We start from the raw sequence: 20,660 nt of genomic DNA, 5'->3' as shown, positions 1-20,660 counted from the left end.
GCATATCATATCGAAAAGCTTAAGTGAGCGCAAAACGTGCTTAACCAGCTTCGCGTTAAGGATTTCCCACGAAAATCTCGCTAATCTTCTTGTTCGTGACAAAACACAAAAATTCGTCCTTTGAAAGACAGGAAATAATTAAGTGCTCTCTGCAATAAATAAACAAATGTCCCTTGATGGATTTTCATTTGTAATAATTGATAAGTATTAATTTGATGGAAGTATAGGGTGTATTAGCACGCGAAGCAGCAATTACAACGGCACTCTGTTTTCAATTGCTGTTTTGAGCTATCATTAGTGATAATTTAACTAATGCTAGTTAATGCAGCCCATCGTGACTAAATATTTGAACTCAAACAAAATAGATCAAACATTTCACTCAATACATACATCTGCGGAATTTTCACGCTGTTCTAAGGTAGGCACTTAAAATATTTCAGAGGGCTGCAACAATACATTTTCTCTGCTCGAGTTTTCCATGTGATACGATTACCGAAAGAGTTACTTGCTGTTTGTCAACAAACCGAATTCGTTGCAGCCTATTTAGTCTGTTGTTTGACTTCTACAGTTACAACCAAGTTTATTCGTTTTTAGGAATCTTTCTTTAATAGACATTTTTCACAAAGCCTCGCTTCTTTGTCTCTTGTTGTCAACGAATTTTATTAAAGCAGTTATATTTTTAAACCGACAAAATGAGTTTAATAAAATGCAAAACCAAACCTTACATTTTTCCATGCAAACACACGAACCATTGGCGTTATTGCTTTACTAAAACCTACTAAAAATCAGAGAGTTGTCATTGTAGGCCTTAAGTAATTCAAAAGTCACAGCAATCCCTTAAACAGGTTGTATTAACTTATGTTATAATATCTCGCTAAGCCTAAGTACACTTGGATCGGCAAACGACTCATCTTTTTTTAATTAATTTTTAACCTCATACACCTAAAATAGTTAGCTGCTGTACATCAAGTTTTAACTTGGCGAAAAGTTGCTCAGAATCGAATAAGTTTAACAACGTGAACAGTAAAACATTTTTTTCTAAACGACTTAATTCTTTGAAAAAAATGGAGCTTATTTTAGATGGTGGCTAAAGCATACCTGGGCAAACTTCGTCCCGAGGGCCGGGTCCAGTCGGCCAAGCAATTTATTCGAGCATGCTGCTCATTTTTTTAACTGGTTTGGCAAAAAACAGCAGCAAACAAAATTTCTGTTTGTCATGCGGTCCTATGTCCAAATAATTGCCTACCCCAGGGTCTAAGGGTTCTTCAACTTGATCGAATATCTATGTAAATGTTTTACGGTTCGCAAAGTAACTTTGCGTGATAGTGCATTAAGCTTTAAGTAAAAAGCGGGTTGCGTCATACCTTTCTATAGCTTGGGTCATTTTTTATCAAATTTTTGTCTTTATGTACCATATGTTGCTAAGGCTAAGTCTGGGCTATTCTTTCTTGAGAGTTGTTTGCAGCCGCGGTATTGCAAGTGGAGCGCAAGCGCTACATGTAGCGCTTGCGCTCCACAAGCTATAGGATTTGCAATATTTACCACATTTTTGTTAGCTTACGTTACAGTTCCAAACCGCTGTTCACGTCCAAATAAAACACACGGCATCGTTTTGATTCGCAATTTAATATACAAAAGGAAAAAGGAAAAAATGCTGCAAAATAGATAGATGGAGACACGAGTTTAAAGCGACGAGAATCGAGAAAATATTAAGCGATAGAAGAAAACCTCATTTAAACACCTACAAAGTATGAGAAACAGACGTGTGGTGGAATCTCTCCACTCACTATCACTATCTGACAACTGTGGACGTCGCAGCGACGGGCAACGCAATAAAAAACTCACGTTGTCAAACAAAATGCAGCAAAGCCATTTTCCGCCTGTACAGCGAAGCAAAACGGACGAATGAATGGCAAGAGAATAAAAAGACAATACTGAAATATGCGAGGCAAAAAAGTAACCGCTACCTTGACAACTATATATGTTAACTCATACGCACAGCCAAACAGAATAAGTCCTCTTTAACAACCGCGCTCAAGTATTTAGCCCTGGTGTCAAATCCACATCATTCAACCGAATGCTTGGGTCAACATTGTGAATATCAAAGCGGTGTAGAAGAGAAACCGGGCGGATCCGGAGCGACAGAAGCACGCTATCCGGACCTACAGTGGCTAGGTGCGCGTCAAGCCGGGCGGTGGCTCTCAACACTGTGCTCCGCAGAATTGTTTGTAATTTCTCAACATGACCTGTTTGAATTACTACTATGGGCATGTAGTCATGTAGGTGAGAATTAAATGCTCATTTTTCAAGTTTTTTGGCCTTTAACTCTTCTAAAGGTGATTTTCAAGTTGTACTTGTATTTTGTTTTGTAAAAAGGTATCCTCGATTTATATTTTCTTGCTAAGCGGCGGGCTAAAAAGTTTGACAACCACTGATTTGAGTGTTGGCGTTCAGCTTAATAATATAAAGAGCTGGACAATTCTTCAAGGTTCAGAGTTTGTCAATCCCTTATTGTGATGCTTAGAAAAAGTTACTAAACGGCATTCAGTTACGGTGCTTACAATATAAGCAGACAAATACAGAGAAAGCAAAGGCGTGGCACAAAAAACACGTAATAGAAATATCATTCGGTAAATTGCAAGCTTCGCACAATTCTGTCATCACGATCAAAAGAGAAAACTATTTTCAATTGGTTTGTTGCGAAGTTAAACGGCACATGTCAGTGTGAACCTATATCGGCATTCGGAAAGTCTCTAGCGTTACTCTGTGACGTAACAGTGCCTCAACAATGAAAAAGAACGCGCGTAAGGTGGTCAGTAACATATAGCCTCGAAATGAAAGAAAGAAAAAGTCGCTAAAAAAATTGCGATCCATAAAAAGGCGGTTAAAATGAGTGAACTTATTATACCTTCATTCGAAATTATCATTCTTCATTTTTTCCTTTCAACGCAAGCTTATAAGGCGACATCAGTTAACACTAAACCCGTCTTATTTCGTAAATGGGCGCCAACATACTGCAAGCCAAATTCACACAACCACAACATTATTTTACGTTTTTGCGCAAGCTAAAGCAATTTCACCAGCTACCCTGAAGTAAAGTGTGTTACCAAGTTGGCGGTTCCTTTTGCTGATAAGTGATAAGAATAAGCTTTCGAGCGTATAGTGTTAAAGGTAAACCCGGGCTGCGTATTGCAACAAGTTGAGAAGGTAAAAGTAGCAATCAGGATGGATTTTGTGTCGGCGAGAGAAGAAAAGTGGTCGGCGATCAAACGGCGCCGTCTGGCGGATTTCCGCGTACCCGATCAGCGGCCGCGTGGGCGTTGGATCGAGCAGATCGAGCGGAGGCCGGGGGTCGTTCCACGGATAACATCATGTCACCTGTATAGACAAAGGTTTTAATTCTGACTGATATAAAAAAAAAAAAAACTTCGAGGAAAAGACAAAAGAATTGAGAGTATAACGGCAATTAGCAACTTTCAAATGTGTTATTTTTTTAAGCAGGATAAATTTACAACTGCATCAGAAAGTTAAAAAAAAAAAATATTGCTTTTGGAAATTATGCTAAAACCGCATTAAACATAGCAAACTGTTAAAACAAAATTGTTTGTGTAATTTCTTCAAAAGAAAAAATAAAATAGTGAGCAAAAACGTTCAGTAAAAGAAGATATGGCGGAAAATACGACAAGAAATATTGGCAGTATACTTCAAAAACTTTAAAATTTGCCGTTGTGCAAGTAAAGTAGGAATATCGATATCCCCGTCACACGTGAGCTTTAATGCAGTTACTATTTTCAAGTGGAACAAATTCACATCTGCATAATAATGTTATGATATAAAAAAGATTGTTTTTAATGGTTAAAACCACATTAAACGTTAAAACTAGAGTAAACTTTAAGAAATATTAAAACCACATTAATATAGTTAAACTGTTAAACAGTTTTTCTCAAAAAAAAAAAACCGTCGTGCTTCCTCATTATAATATAATTCCACGTTAAATTACGATTTTCATTAAAAATTATCGCGTAAAATAGAAAACATTAAGAACAAAACAAATTAAATCCCTCTAACTTTTACATTAAACGTTAAAACTAGAGTAAAGTTTAAGAAATATTAAAACCACATTTAAGCATAGTTAAACTCTTAACACGCTTATTTTTCAAAATAACGTCGTGCTTTCCAAAATACAATATATTCAATATATTTCCCCGTTAAGTTACAATTTTCATAACAAAACTATCGCGTAAAATAGGAAGACAGTAAAAACAAATCCCCAAACTTTTCTTTGCGACGGTAAAAACAACATTTCATAAAACACCAATCAAAAAAAAAAAAACGCCAACTTACCGGATGCGTTATCCTGATCCGGAAGACCTCCGATATTGGGAAGTCCTTGAGGAGTTCCAGGAGAGGAGGAAGATGAAGAAGATCCGCTCCTCTGCTGGGAGGATGAGGGGAGAACGGTGAGGGAGCAGGCGCGGATTCCTCCGAGAGCTGCCGGAAGGGAGAAGGTCTTGTTCCAGCGGTCCTTGTCAGGGTCGTAGCACTGCACGATGTCCACCATGCAGCGGTTGTTCCACGAGTAGCCGCCTGTCAATCAAACCGGGAAATAAGGGTGCATGACGTCACTAGGAAGTTTTGTCAAAATTCGATCAAGTATTTTTTAGGAAAAAGTATGAAGTCCAAATAAATCAAAAACAATATAGGCAGAGGCTCCACCATGCAGCGGTTGTTCCACGAGTAGCCACCTGTCAATCAAAACGGGAAATAAGGGTGCATGACGTCACTAGGAAGTTTTGTCCAAAATACGGCCCGGGTATTTTCGGAAAAAAGGAAAGTCCAAACAGTAAGAAAGGCGCAGAGGCTTAAAAGGCCAAGTGCTATCAAATTAAGTTAATTTTATGAAACAAATTTAAAGTCTTCCAACTAAAGCGAGAAAAACACGAGGGCGTTTTGTCCAATTTCAAGGATTTTCGGCGAAAAAGTAAAGTCAGAATAAATTAATAAACAGTGAAAAGGGCACGGGGGCTTAAAAAGCCAAGTATCAAATAAGTTATATAAGGTCGGTTTGACATATTTTCATAAAACTAATTCAAAGACGTTGAAATTCTTTTTAAAAGGACAGTGATTGACTTTTGAATAGCTTAAGTTGGAAAGCTCGACGTATTTTAAATTTAACTAAAAAAAAAACAGTATAAATGCCATACACAACACTACAAAAATGGTTAAAAATTTGTTTTACTACGACACCTTCCAAACATAAGCTTAAAGGAAATTTTGGAACTACAGACAATTAACGTGATTTAAAGATTCAAAACCGTGGCAATCCCATAATATTAACTGTAAGAGTTTTTTTGGTGGAGAAGACTTTTTGTCAACCAGTGTATATCAACAAACTTTGCCGATGTTTTCCTACTGCTACAGCGTTTCGACATTTTGCTTATTGTGCTATGGAGCTATGACGAGACGTTATTTTTCCTCTTTATACGCGGATTAAGAACATTAAGAATGATGCGTTTGCATTAAGTTGCTATAATTATAGAGAACCTAACGTTTTTATTAAAATACCAACGAAACCGTCTAATGTTTATCAAACAGAAGTAAATAAAAAAATTAAAAAATTCGATAAAAATAAATTATAAAGAAAAATAGTCAATCGGATGCTTTAAAGTAGGTTGAACCATTAAAAAATAATATTCAGTTAATGTCTCTGTAAAAACTCATCCGACCTAGGTGTCTTGTCGCTGCAGGAAAAAAATAAACACCTGGTGCTGCAAAAACCTGCTAGCCGTGCCACTTACCGTGTGACTGCCGCTCAGTTTGGCGAAACACGACCTTTTGAAAAGGTCATAAATAATGGTGGGCGCCACCTGGGACTTTTCACAGGTCAACATTTCGACGAATATTCGGATATTTTAAAAGCGACGCAGCAAAAGATAACAAAAATATGTCGTAATACTGACTTTTAGACTTTTTAAATCGCAATTAAAATTCATAAAACTTGTTTTTTAAAGTCAAATAAATGTAAAAAAAGGGGAAGCCTTTTCTGAGTGTAACTTTTCAATTATTTCACACCTTAAACGGAAAACATTCGACTTTTTAGTTTGGAAAGACCATTTACGTGCTATATTTGGCACGGTATTAAAACGACAGGTAATCAATAGATAATTCCAGTATTTAGCATTGGGGAGTACCCATATAGCAAGCCTATTTGACGAACAATCGATAGCTTGGCGTCTGACGGAATTAACGTGAAATAACGGCTGCTATAACTTTAAAAGGTTTTCAATACCGTAACTGCAACGAGCCAGTAGGTTTTAGAAGCAAGATATGCAATGCTGGATTACTTCAGACAAAAAATGATGCGAAATTATTTGAGATTTTGGTTTACTGGTATGAGATCTCATATAAAATCGCTCAAAACAATACCTTTTTGAAAACATTAAGATTTTTACAACACAAAAGTTTGTTTTAACACTATTCATAAATTGTCATAATTTTAGGGATGTACAAGTGATCAAAATGTCTAAAGTCAAGCAGAACTCAATTCGAGGAGTTGACCTCTATTGTGTGATAACGACACCACAAGTTTTTTAGAACAGGCACAGTTAACATCTCTTGCTTGTGACGTAGCATGGGGCAATAACTTTATACAGGTACATCAAACAACTTTATAACAATAGGGTTAGTTAAATCATACCTTATTTCAATGCAAAATAAACGCTACTTGTGTCTTCCAAGCAAGGAGGACGCAAACCTTAGCAATATCACCGTACATAGCGCATACGAAATCCGCCGACTTACCGGTGACGTAGATCTTCTGCTGGAATACGGCAACGCCTACGTCACTCTGTCCTGTGAGCATGGGGGAGACGCACGTCCACTGGTCGGTTGCTGTCGTGTAGTACTCGCACTCGAGCACGTCGTCGTAGTCGGTCGTACCTGGAAAGACGAAAGCGTTACGTGTGTTCCTTGCATAGTGTTGAAGTCAGTGGTTCTCAACCGGGGTGCCATTTCTCATGGTCAAGGGTACCGAGAGATATTTGGGAATCTCTAAAAATCTGATTTTTGTTAAACTCTTACAACTTTTTTTGTAAAGATTAGAGTGGAATAAATCCAATTATAACTTCCTGAGTTGTGTAGAGTTGATGTGTGTGGTCCAAGTTCTGTTTATTGTGGCATTCTAGTGAATTACCTACGGAAAAATCTTGTAAGGTGCCGCTAACCATACAAGGTTAAGAAACACTGGTTTAAGTGTTGTTTCTGCATTCCTGTTAAAGGCATCCTGCATAGCTTAGCGTAACGCTGGATGAAATAAATAGATGTTGGAAAAGCTTCTTTTTATAGACGAAAGGTTATTCAACAACAGCACTGTTGTTTTTTGTTCAGGGCACTGTTCTTTTTAACAAATAAGTCTTCAATACGGCACACATTTTTATAAATTCCGTGTCAACTAAAACATTGTATTTATTAAATAGGCTTTTACTTTTAGCAACTCAACTTTACCATTAAGGTCACATTTAATTTGTACATTTCAGCCATAACTTTGATCCAGCAATTTCTGTTTTGGAAGGGAAAATTCCAATGTAAACTTAAACTATTCCTTGCAGTAAAAAATACAGTTTTAAGGCCACGTGCTAGGTTTAAGCCTAGGATATTTTGCTAGGTGCTGAAGTTTATAGCCATCTATAGGATGTGTGTGAAAAGTTCGTAACACAACAAGACACCTGCTTTTCTAAAACTAAGTTATAAAAAAACGGGTTCAATTTGTTTAAAAACGCCATCACAAAGAGGGCTATATAATCTTGTTCATGTAAATTCGTTTGTAAAACGAAATGATTGTAGAATCTACTGTTGCTTGTTTAAACAAAGTGACGCGTTCTGATCAAATCCTTTTAAAGAGTCAAACCGAAAAGACGGGATATGACGTGGGCTGTGCACATGCAATTACTCGTGAAAGGAGGATGGCGTCACGAAATTTTCGGTCACTATACAGTTTAACATCATTATAGCACAGTGGTTCTCAAAATTTTTTTAAAAACTTACGCAACGGTCCCCCGGCAATTTTTTTAATTGCTCACGGTCCCTTAAAAATATACCCAATAAACACAAAACAACACGTTGTTTTTAATGGTATGTTAGCCTTAAACGAAACACTTTATTATATTTGAGTGAAGCAATCACGAACAGTTTTAAAACCGTGACCGTACAGCCCACAGTGGCCACGCAGCAAGCTGTATAAACGTAATTCTCAGTTGCACAACACTATGACGTCACAATGGACAATTCAACTTCAAGCGTGCAATAACGTGAATGAACAACTAATCAGCTTGGTTTGAAAAAGTAAGTTGCCTGAAAGTTTATTGCACAAAAAAAATTTCTTTAGGAGCGTCGTGTTGATTTTTTGTTTGGTTGCTTCGCGGTCCCAGAAAATTGTCTCGCGGACCCCAAAAGGACCGTGAAGCCCAGTTTGAGAACCACTGCTATAGCAGTTCTTGTAGTGAACAATACATATCAAGACGTAAACGATTCGCTGGAAAATCGTTTTGGTATTTAAAACCAGTTTACAGTTTATGGGTTGTTTAATTTAATTATAACTTCACGTCCATTCCATAGGCACTTGATGAGCAAATCCATATGTAGATGTTTCCTACTTTTATCATGAATTGTAACACGGCGGAAAAACTGGTCAATACAATTAAGATCCGGATGCTTTTGAAAAGATTATGAAACCTTGACATAGGGTTGCCAAAATTTGGGTCATTAAACTGTTACGCAACTAAATTTGAATTCATTCCAATGTTATGTAACTCACCTTTGAAGTGATTTCCGCCTATTACGTAGAGTTTGTCGCCGACAGTTGTCATGCAATGGAGGCCGCGTACAGTCGACATTGGGCTTCTGTTATAAAAACAATAACCGTGTTTGTACAAGAATAGGAAGTCGCAAATAGTGAATTGCTTATGTACATTGTACAATTGTACATACAGTATGCAGGATCTGTAATGTAGCCTAAAATCGAATGTTAAGGCCAAATAGGTCGAGTATATCGACATCATCTGTAAAAATGCGTTTGTGGTGTCCACTTACTCGGCCTATTTGACTTTGACGTTCATTTTCACGTGAAATCCTTATTTTCGCGTTACCGATAGAGTATTTGCAAAACACCTGTAGCCTTAAGATTATCCGGTGGTTTTCAAGGCTGAGCTTCAGTAGTGGATCACGTAGATCCATTTTACGCCACGCAACTCTGAGGTATAGGAGGCGCATCCTTCTAATTGAAAATAAATTTCAAATACTAATTTTAACTTTTTGCGTCGCATTATCATAAAGAATTAAAAACGATTCCAAGTTTTTTTTTACATTTTTCTACACATTTTTTTTAAGCACTTCGGCCGTGGAACATTTGGGTTGGCGTCGGTATAGGTGCGACTTCTGAAGGTTTGCCGCGATTAAAAGCTTATTTACAGCGACGTAATCGCGCGGTTGCGAATTGTAACAGCAACGGTCGTCTTTCAGGCCGCTGTTTACAAAGCCGAGTTGAGATTTGGTGACAACAAACACTGTAAGCTGTGTTGGCCCAACGGGATAAGTCATCGTCCGCATTGCGTACTGACAGAGTTACTATTGTTCAAGTTTTTTTTTCGAGTTTTTTGTTCATGGGATGACGATAATATTTGCTTTACTTGTTTAGATTAGAGAAACAAAAAGCACACAGTGTAGAAAAAAAAACAGGTTTAGTAGCGTATCCTAATCAAAGCAGGCTTAATCTATTATTTTAATTCAACGTATTTTTATTTTAATTCTAATATCTTATTTTTAGTAATCCTATAATCCAATGCTCACTCGGTATGATTTTTTATATGATATAACAGTAACATATTAATTATTTTTCGTACCCTATTCCAATGCTAACTTGATATATCATTTAATTCAATTGAAATGATGTATTTTTTATATATGGCCGACTTATTTTGTTGTTGTTAACTATATTGGACACGAACCGGAATTACAGCTCGTAAATGCACAAAAAACGCCCATATTTCTATTTATACCGCTTGGCGCACAATTATCAGAGGAAGGCCAACGGCAATTTGCGGTGCCCCGTTCACACAGGGTGGTCGCCCAATCGGGAAAACTCACGTAAATAGCGTCGCCATTCGTCATTGGACCACTGTATGACGTCGGCCAACCGTCAAGTGCAATCAGCTTCCGTCCTAATCCGCGCGAATCGATAAAGAAAATCAACTATTGGCGCCCGATTCCGCGCCAGTTATTCGCTCTAATTGCTGTGCGAAAGTGTAAGCGGGCTCGAATTAGTCGCCACTTCACTGTAAATCAAGGTTCACCAAACTTTTTTTGATGAAGGGCCAAATAATTGTCAGACTGGATTACGTTTGCGATTTACGATCGAGGGCCGTGAATAACTTTTTTTGCCGAACTTTATTAGCTTGATTTTTGTTAAACGAAGGAAATACAATAAACTAGAAAAAAAAAACTACAGTGAGCCTTTATAAAATGTGTGTTACAATTTTATCAAAATTGATTTGAGCTGCATTCGACATTATTTTTTTGAACTGCATTCATCTTTATCGAGGAAACATTTCGCGGGAAGGATTAATTAACTGACCCGGCGGGGCCGGATAGTTTGGTGAGCCCTGCTGTTAAGGCAGCGCACAGTTTGTTTTTTACCCCTTCTGTTTTTCGCCGTTTTTGCACTTCCTGGTTGCTTTACCTGAGAAATTGGCGAACCTTTGATTTTCGCGTTTGTTTAAAAGTTTTATGCGGAGACGTTTCACACGAGCAATTAGCGAAACTGTGATTACCGCAGTTATTTCGTTGTTTACATGTTTTTGTATACCGCAAAAATATTGTGTCCAGCAACCGACAAAAACAAGTTCTCCTAATGCCCTATTTTAGCAATGCCAAGGTGTTTTCCCAGAGAAATTAGCAAAAATCTCATTTTAACCACATTAAGTGTTTGCCTATATACCGCAGAAATCGTGTTTAAGCTAACAGCTAAAAATACGTATCCGCTTTGTTTCTATTATTTTAGCAATTAGTTAACTGAGAAATACCGAATATACGTAATTTTAAGTTTTTCACTTGTTCACCGAAAAACAGAATTTCGCGCTGAACTATAGCAGACAAAACTAAGTTTCTTTCAAGAATGTTGTCGCTTTGCTGAAAAAAGGTAGAAATACATTGAGCATTAACATTTCACGAGTTCGAATTTCGCATAACTGAAAAACACATAATCAAAAAAAAAAAAAGTGTATACGGAAATAGTTTCAACTTCCTAACGAATAGTAGAAAAAACCTTCCATAAATACAATACCAGCTATCTGCTAACAAGCACGGAGCCAACCCATACTGCTCCACGCATAAATATTTAATGCGAACGGCGTTATAAGTAGCCTAGAAAACCGCACGGCGAGCTAATTACCACTTTTGACTGGTCTAGGCTTAATATTTTACTTCATGACGTGTTAGAGTTTTTACCGATATTGATTTCATTTCACTGTACAATGCACACGATTGATGGTGTAATTATGTAGGATCCCATTTTTATTATTGCTTATGCGAAACTAAAGGCATGTAAGTTGACTCTGAAAAACATTTTAATCGCTTTATGTAGCCTGTTTTTTGTATTGCTAGCAGGCAGCACAAAATTATCAAACTATAAAATTTGAAATTCAAGTCTAGTGTTATAGCAAGCAGTACACTACATGTTCCGGTCAGTAAACCGAATACACAATTATTTAAATGGAGGGACGTTTGTCCCTATGACAAATAGCAATATTTGGCTGGAACTCGCTTACTTCTGTTCCCACTGGTCGGCTTCGGGATTGTAGCAGAGCAGCTTCTTCTGGAATGAGTCGTGGGTGATTCCCCCCGAGATGTACATCTGCCCGTCGTAAACCGTTCCTGCAAAAATAAACGGTTAATAAAAACGTCATTAGTGGCGTACCCCAGACTCCCCAGTGTTTCTCAACTCATGGGTGGCCGTTTTATTTGGTAACCATAGTGCAAGGCAAAAGCAGCAACATTTAAAAAAATTTTAAAAAGCTATACCGAAGAAAACGGCAAAAGTGAGAGGGGGAAGATAATGTGGCAAGATGGGGAGCGACTCCATTTACAATTTTCAAGCGAATAAAATAGAAAGTCACGGCCGCATACCTGCGTGTCCGTAATGGGGCTCTTGCATCTTCTCGACAAAGTTCCACTCGTTGAAGCGCGGGTTGTAGCACTCCACCGTGGATAGCTCGCCAGCGGCGTTTCTCCCACCCACAGCGTACAACTTGCCCTCGATTGCACTGTACAGAAGATATACGTGTGCTCGTTAATCGCTCGTGAACAAAGTAAGGAGGCCTTGAGCCGCTTTGGCATCAATTTTTCAACGGTCGTTGCTCGTTGATTTAAGAAAACGTTTGCCATTGTATTAGAAGCGTTATATAGATTGGGTCTAAAGGCGATTTACAGCATTCACAAGCGTAAATGGAAGATCATTCTAAAAAAATGTCAGATGGCACCTGTTAAGCTATGCCCGCAAATTAAAAAACTTAAGGCGTGGGCTAAGCAATTGGTTGTTTATTTGTAAAATAATGTTTAGAGTAAATTGAAAACAATCATCATGGTTTTCTATTTTGATATTTTCACGCAGGTATTTCACACACGTTGGTTCAATAATAACAACAAATCGGTAAACTGTGCCTTTAGGTGTCGTAAGCCAAAAGCAGGGCTAAGAGTTTTGACCAAAAGGGCTCAGGGTGGCCTTTTAATTTGACGCTTGAACACAAGCATGCGGTTAAAACTGTACCGAAGGCGCTCGCCAACCTCATGAACATTCAACAACTCTAATTCGCTCCAGCCACGAATCTCTGCAACCCACCTGAGATGAAAGAAGGTTCGTTTCTCGTTGAGCGGCCTCACGCGGATCCACTTGTTGTACCTTGGGTCGTAGCGGAACACCGTGTCCACTGCAGTCTTACCCTTGGTGTCGTAGTTGCTCTGGCCTCCCACGACGAACAGGAAGTTGCCGATCACCGCGATGCCGTGCTGGTATCTGGCCAAGTGGGTCATTTATAATGCGATTAGTTAATTTTCAGCTGTTTTTAATAAGTCATGTATTAACAACCACCGTGTGGTCTGCCATTGGGGTTAAACTGCACCGAAGTGAGAAGTTAACCGGCATTTTGTACTTTTAAGGTCAACTGTTGCAATCTGTCCTTTTCACTTCAACTCGATTGGTGCGTTGAGTAGAAAATAACTTGCAATTAAAATTTTTAAACTGAAGTGCGGACAAAATTCCCAAAATGCCAACATATATTCTCGAAGGACTTCTGCAAATTTGGAATGCAGGGCAAAAATAGAATTAGGGATTTCCAATAATATCGGATCGGGGAGGATATCAGTATTCATCCGATACTAGGGCGGTGCCGATCCGACAAAATTTGCTGTTATGTAAGAAATCACTATACCATACTTCATAGTTTATTCTACCATCGATGCCCGATTTTTTTTGCGAAAAGTGTCGCGATCTGATGCGATTCCAAATGACGTCATTACTATGAACAAATAAGCTAAATAGGATGGAATTGAAACATTCAAAGACCTTTTTGCAAGGTTGTTGGCGAACTTCCTGCAGCGTTACTAAGTTTAGTTGACTCCAGTTGTTAACCTACTGTTTATAAAAATGCCTTTCTAGATTGAATTGCTGCTTTAGATCCTCAACCATGGCTAAATTTATTATATGTTAGATTGGTATCCGCACCCTTGTTTTCAACTTTTGTTTTTTTCGTTTGAATGCCGCGCTTTGTACCGTAAAAGGTCAGTTTACCTCAACGTTAGGGCAATTTTTTTCGGCTAATAAACTGAAAAAATACCATTAAAGTTTAATTTAAACGTATGAATTTCTCATGTTTCGCTTGTTCTAGCATAGTAATGACGTCATTTGGAATCGGATCGCGATACTTTTTGTTCAAAATATCGGGTATCGGTATCGGAATACAATGACAAGTATCAAACATCCCTAAATGCAATGCTAAAAATAACAAAGAGTGTGATTTCAATCGGATGTAAATGCAGTAAAACCTTATCGAAGCTAGTATAATGTATATGCTATTCACGTTAGCCGTCACTAAGCAGCGCGTTAATAAAGTACGTGGTTACATTCCTCGAGTTACTTTGCGGTTATGGGCGTCAGGTGAACTCGTCTGAGAAAGACCCGGCAATACGGACGTGGAAATGACGTGTTAAGAGCAACCGACTCAAATAGGTTTAAACCCAGTCGACTTGGTGCGATGCGTAAAAGGCCATAATAAGCGTTTATGACATATTGCCATCTGCGGCCAAAGGCATATGAATGGTATGCCAGCTCCTTGTGGTCTACATGGGAGCAAACAGGTGCCGGCTGCGGTAATGCGGCTATTTTTGTGGCCTGCTGTTGAGTCAGACCTTCAGGGGTCCCGGCGCGATTCGGGCGGCGATTTTGACCATGACACGGCTTACACAACACACAGACGACGGGATGCATGTATACTTGTAGCAGTAGGGCTTTGACGAGGTTTGAATGGAAGGAAACAGCAATTTGGGATGACTTATTTCAAGTTTGATCCGGATATTTGTTGAATACAGATTCATATTTCAATTGTGATATCACCTTGTGGTATATGGCACATGTAATAAACACAAAGTCAGCAGCTTCGCCTTAAATCAGACTATCAAACCAAGTTAGAAAAGCTGGTACAATCCGGTTACGATGAAAAACGAACTACGGCGGATAAACCAAGACACGCCTGGATTCAACTTTCGTGGTCCCTTTAACAGCACCTAACCCATTTTCCCGCCCTCCTATTACACACAGTGTAAAAATAGCAATACATGAACAGGTTGAGTTAAACAAGCCATTTAACCGCATAACATACAAGCTACAAAAGTGCGTTTGAAATAGGCGTGCCATACACACCATTTATATCATAAATACCTGGAGTTCTCCATTGGGGCCAAGTTCACCCAGCGCTTTTGCTGCTCGTCGTAAACTCGAAGATCCTTGGATACGTCGAGCTGGTGACGAAGAACGCCTCCTGCCAAACAAAAGTTAGCCTTTATAAACCAATGACGCGTTATGAAATGCGGCCAGATAATTAAGAGTTAGGGTTTGAGTCATTTATAGCAGCTCACTGTTAACGTTAGAAATGGGATGGTGTTAAAGCCTGATACCATTAGAAAGCAGTAAGGTTGGTCTTGGATGACAAAGAAGTACTCTGATGTATTGGGCCATATTTGGGAGCAAATCGCAAAGGAAATAAACTATCGAGTTGAGCCGGTGTTTCTCAACGTTTTTTTTTTTCGGGGCGGCCAAAATACTAAGCGTTAATATAATTACGAACCTTTTTACCCGACTCTCTTCACTATTTTTTTTAAATGAACAAAACATAAAACAAATGGCATAAATCAACCCGAACTCAATCCATTCAAGCCTAACTTCGTATTTCACCAACAGTTTCCTTAAATTTAGAAGAAATCATGCTCTGGACAGATCTCAATAAATCGAACTATTTAAATTTCTGCAGTTGACGACCCAGGCAAACTAAACGGCAACCCGCAGGTTGAGAAACACTGATTTTAGCCAGTGAGCGCGGATCTTAATATAAGCACCAGTTATGGACGTCGTTTAAACGCGCAATCATTGATTCAAGCGATCATGTGTATTTAGAAGCGCCCACTGTTATTATATTAAGCAATAAAGCAGCTATATCCTTGTTGTACGGAAGCCTAATTTTAGTTAAGACCAGGAAATCAAAACCATACTGAATCTTTCAAATTGAAAAAACGACAATGACGTTAGGACAGGGGTTCTTAAACTAGGGTTCATGAACCCCTTGGGATCCGTGAACTATTTTTAGGGGGTCCATGAAGGTTAAATTGAAATGTTATTGCATATTTAAGAAGTAATTAATTTTTTGAAGAAAATAGTTTAAATAGAAATGTGTATTTAGACTCCGTTTTACTTTCACATTTTGTAGACCGAAAACTGCAGATTTCCGTGGTTATTTGTACTATGACTTCAATTTATGACGTCATTTATGAAAATTTCTTGCATACCGTGGTTCACGCGAAGCAAAAAAAATAATTTAGGGCTTCCCTGAGTTAGGGCAAAAACGTCTGACTTAGTTTCGGTCGAACTATTTTCATTTCTAGTACTGATGCCCGATAATTGGAAATTTATTCCGATACCTCCTTAGCATCGAGTACCGATACTGAAATATCGGACCAGCGCCGATATTTTTGGACATCCCTAATTTTTATCACAGCAAGTGTTTTCTTCCTCCAGTCTTAATAATCATGTGTGTTTTTACTAGACAGGCTGGAACTCAAGCAATCTGATTTAGGAGCGCAAGTATTGCTGGTTTTTACCCTAGATTAGAAAATACTTTCTGTCCATGCAAGTTTGCAGGTGTTATAGTATTTAGTCAACGTGGGGTAATCGTGATCAGTCATTATTCAATTGCCCAAATTCATAGCTTTGTTTGTTTTACGGCAATTGCTAAGCAAATCTTTGCCCCCCCATAAATCCAAGTTGCAAATGTCAAAATATCCACAACACAGCCTTTTTATATGCGTTTATGCGTACGTAGCACATCATTTGTACAAGAATTCGAAGATCCCTAATTTCTATCGCAGCAACGCTATAATTAGGCTCGCGCGTGAATTCGGTCGGATCGGTAAAAAGGCCGCCGTCATCGATTTATCGAGTTTACGTCTAGCAAGTCAGTGGGGAGAAGTGTATTGTGTCGGAACACTTGATTGGTGTCGTTAGGACAGGGCAGGGCAGCTTGCGTCAATAACATCTGTACGTTGACAATTGGTTAAATTTAGTTGGTAAGTAAAAAGAGCAGCTGCTTTTCCCTTTTCCTGCCCGAATATAATGGACGGGGTAAAAATAGGGAAAATCGAAGAACTGGTTATAAAGGGGTTGGAATTTAATTGGGGTATTCTAGCTGAATGCCGAGTACAAGGGTACAATTTATGTTTATTACTTTCAACCAATAGCAATACAAACAATACTAACACGATTTCCGAATGCCACAACCAGCGTTGTAATGACTTGAGTTAATCACTCGACTAAAGTACATTTAAGCCACTGCTTTTAAATGAAAGTTGGGGTTATTCATTTTAGTTTTTGGACAAAAAACAATTAGCTTTCTACATGTTGCAAAATCTAATTTTTTTCGGTTTAGGACATTGCTGACTTGGCTTGTGTTAACTATGACCTGACTTAGACTTTTAAGTAAGGCATAGTTTTAAAACTTTTAATACTGGTCGGCGTTTTTGAACGATTCACATATTCTAAAACGCATCGCTAAAAACAAGCCATACCCAACGTAACGAGGTGGGTCGCTACACTTCTGATTCTGGTGCGGGGAGTTTGAAGGATTGGTTGCATGTGGGGAACCATCTGGTAATTGGACGCCTCCAGCAGCAAGCCCATGCAGGAATTGTCGTTTCGCATGAAATCCACAGTCTGGTATACAATTGACAGAATTAAGGTCATTGCGCTGGTAAGACAAAGGCTTCACCGTAAACGCAGTCTTAAACCACTACTGTAGATACCTCTAGTCGAAATTGAGCGATATCTTGCTAATTCTAACTCTAATCTGCTTTGTAAATTACTTAATTTTTCGATTTTACCTTGAAATTATATTTTGTCCAACGGCGTTTTTTTTCAAGAATGCAGGCAAATTATACAGCCTAAAATCTACAAATGTAGGCTTGTAACTTTTTGCTATTGGCTTTGTTAACAGAAAAAAATGCGATCTTATCTAAATTGATGTCAAACGATAAATGCTAATCTGGTTCAGATTTTTGTTTATTTTTTATTTTTTGAAAATTTTAATCTAATTTAAAAAGCAGAAATAATTTATAAGACTTGAACATACAGATATTGGGCAAGACGGCAGATTATTATTTCATTGTTATACCAGCTTTTAAAAGTCGTGTATTGACCCGAATTGAAGCAGTGAAATTGTGAAACTAAAGGACAAGTGTCAAATATGTGTGAAAATTAAAATCAACATACGCAAATCGTTATTGTACACGAAGTCGTCAAAAGCCAACGACCTAATTAGTCAATTTTCGCTATGGAGCAAAAATATACTTCCAGGTAGCTATACAATACAGATGCATCTCATCTCATGCTTGAGCCAGAAAATGTCCAGATCAAAATTAACCCACCCACAGGCCACTTCCGGCTAGCCCTTATTGGGCACTTCCTATTACAACAATCACTAGGCAATTGGGATACCTTTGTAATGTAGTCTGTATCTGTTTGTCCATGCAGTTTGGATTCCTAATTGTGCTTACTATATCGCAATATGCCTTTGCTAGCGGGACAAAAACTAAATAGACAGACAGCACAGTGTAATGCACACATCAAATAAAAATCAATATTGTAACTAAACTAAAGGGTATCACAAGAGAAGAACATATGTTTATTCATGCCACTGATGTTGCTGTTAGTTCTGGTGTAGGTTTACTTTTTTATTAATTGTTGGTTTTTACTTTTTTATTAATCGTCTTTCTCGGAAAAAAACATGCATTTGGGGCAAAATATAATTTTCTTTACATCTTATAAAATGAGTGACGACAAAATCAGTTAAAGAATATTTGTTATGGACACAGTGTTGTAATTTGAGTCATAATAATGTCGTCCTATGATGAGGTTCTAAATACACATATACTGAAGTTAATCTGCACACAATACCTGAATGTGGGTGATCAAATCGGTTGGATTGATAAGGGGAAAGCGAATATTTTCCATCAGCGCCGCGGCATGCTTCTGACGATTTGGAAGGTCGCTTTCGATCCAGCGTTTGGCAGCATTGAACAATTGTAGCTCGCTACAACCCTGGGTGATAAGAAGCTTATTGACTTAACAGCCTTGAAACCATTTTGGTGTGTACATATTAAGGGCATACTATGGATAAATATATAAGAGTTCAACAACATTCCAGTCAGCCAACAGCTCTAAAAACATCATTCGCTGTTCATATTATAACACTGGTAAAACAAAAGAACCATGTTTTAAGTGATTTACAAAAATGTTTTACTACTTCTCAAGCCATCAAATCGTCTCTGAAAATGTAGACAGCCAAAGACAACACATTTTGAAAGAAAAACTGGCGATACACCTACTTTTTTATCTATATAAATATTTGGATTAGTCAATAATCTAATAAACAGACCTTAAGATTGTTACTGGACAGCAAGAAGGCTAGTCTTTCGAAAGGAACCTTGTTAAAGTCGTTAACAAGGTTGAAGTTTTGCAGCATGTAGACGTTAACATGATGGTCGACAGACGACAAGTTGTATGCATTGGCGATATGGCCAATGTCGACACAGTTTTCCAGAGTAACTTTGGATATCAGAAAAGCCTGGATAACAATTTTTTAATTAGGTAGGATAAAGACAATTAAATACAGGAAGCCAGGGCACTTGGTCAGATAATTAGGATTAAATTGCATTAGTGGTTGAAGCAGTGTGATGAACTAATTGACAGGAAATGATATCCACTATCATTGTTAATTTACAATGTCATAATTAATCTAAACAAACCCTATTAGATCTTTAGTATGAAATAAAACAACACCTAATTACAATTACCAGTTAAAATGGTCTCATAAATGCAAAACAAAAATGTTGTTTTTAGGTCAAATATAACAAAACAAGGAATAAAGAAAGTATGGATTATGGAAGCACATGGAAAGGCTTACTGGTCTTACATTTTAAGGCAAATTAGAAGTTATACACTGTCATAATGAAGCATACCTTGCAGAAGTCCATGATGGCAGTAACTTGAAGGTGTGATGCAGCAGCTAGTATATCATGGATGTTGTCCAACGACAAAACTATTTCACCAGAATAAATAAATTCCAAGACCTTTTCCAGGCCTGTGCTGGAGACGGCATGCAGCTCTATCGTTTTGGCAAAGGTTTCTCTCATTTCTGATGTGAACATCGCTGAGAACATAAGTTTATGATTACATGTTAAGATAGCCACATAGTGTAAAAAATTACATTGAAGCTGGCTTTATAGATTAATGCTTCATTAAAAAAGACTACAGTTATTTTGAAACTTTCTAACACTATTTAAATTACATATACCCTGCTTCAAAATGTACATATTTTAATAAAAATGTAAAATTACAATTTGTTTAAATAAACTGATAGGGCCTTTATTAAAACTAAACCAAAAATTGTAATCTATGTAGGAATGTGTTATGCGTATACTAACCTCTAAAGTAGTCAGAAGCAGCAGCCAATAGGCCTCTGTGAGCCTCGTAGCTCTTGCCACCTGCGCACAGCGTTACGTCGCACAGCGCTGCATTTGCTCGAAGTTGGCAGAAGCCATCCAGGATGGAGCTGCTGTAGGTGTGTGAAGAATAAGGCTTTCCCGAAGGTAAGGTGGTCATCTTTGCCATACAGAATTCACCACAATTTAAACATGTCTTATTTCTATGAGCAAACAAGCAAAAGTGTACACGTAAGTTTATCACTCAAAATTATTAAAATCCAATTGGTTGTTTTATGATAGCATAAGCACTGACACCTAGTATCAAATAAAAACAAAAACTTGTACCCAAAGTTTAACATTAAAGGCAT

The 20,660-nt window shown here is 37.9% G+C and overlaps 1 protein-coding gene across 1 annotated transcript; it reads right to left on the bottom strand.

Annotated features, from left to right (window-relative positions):
- Positions 1-1,615: 1,615 nt before the first annotated feature.
- Positions 1,616-20,479, bottom strand: LOC146163476 (kelch-like protein 9). Its single transcript, XM_083383087.1, has 13 exons — positions 20,293-20,479; positions 19,828-20,018; positions 19,245-19,433; positions 18,764-18,907; positions 17,380-17,524; positions 14,984-15,083; positions 12,890-13,063; positions 12,178-12,314; positions 11,820-11,925; positions 8,813-8,898; positions 6,802-6,939; positions 4,345-4,587; positions 1,616-3,378 (listed from the first exon to the last, which is right to left on the bottom strand). Exons 1-13 carry the CDS (start codon positions 20,477-20,479, stop codon positions 3,266-3,268), a joined length of 1,953 nt encoding a protein of 650 aa, XP_083239213.1. The 3' UTR covers positions 1,616-3,265.
- Positions 20,480-20,660: the final 181 nt, after the last annotated feature.

The sequence above is a fragment of the Ascidiella aspersa genome, chromosome 2 (assembly GCF_963924565.1).
Source record: "Ascidiella aspersa chromosome 2, kaAscAspe10.2, whole genome shotgun sequence".
Taxonomy (NCBI): Eukaryota; Metazoa; Chordata; class Ascidiacea; order Phlebobranchia; family Ascidiidae; genus Ascidiella; species Ascidiella aspersa.
The sequence above is the reverse complement of the archived record's forward strand: the minus strand, read 5'-3'. Positions and strand labels throughout refer to the sequence as shown.

What these genes read in the sequence shown, in the direction of transcription:
- LOC146163476 (XM_083383087.1), bottom strand. Translation starts at nt 20,479, where the DNA reads ATGGCAAAGATGACCACCTTACCTTCGGGAAAGCCTTATTCTTCACAC. An exon ending in TGTCCAGTAACAATCTTAAG is followed by an intron (nt 18,908 to 19,244) that starts GTCTGTTTATTA and finishes CTTATCACCCAG; the next exon opens with GGTTGTAGCGAGCTACAATT. An exon ending in GACCCACCTCGTTACGTTGG is followed by an intron (nt 15,084 to 17,379) that starts GTATGGCTTGTT and finishes TTTGTTTGGCAG; the next exon opens with GAGGCGTTCTTCGTCACCAG.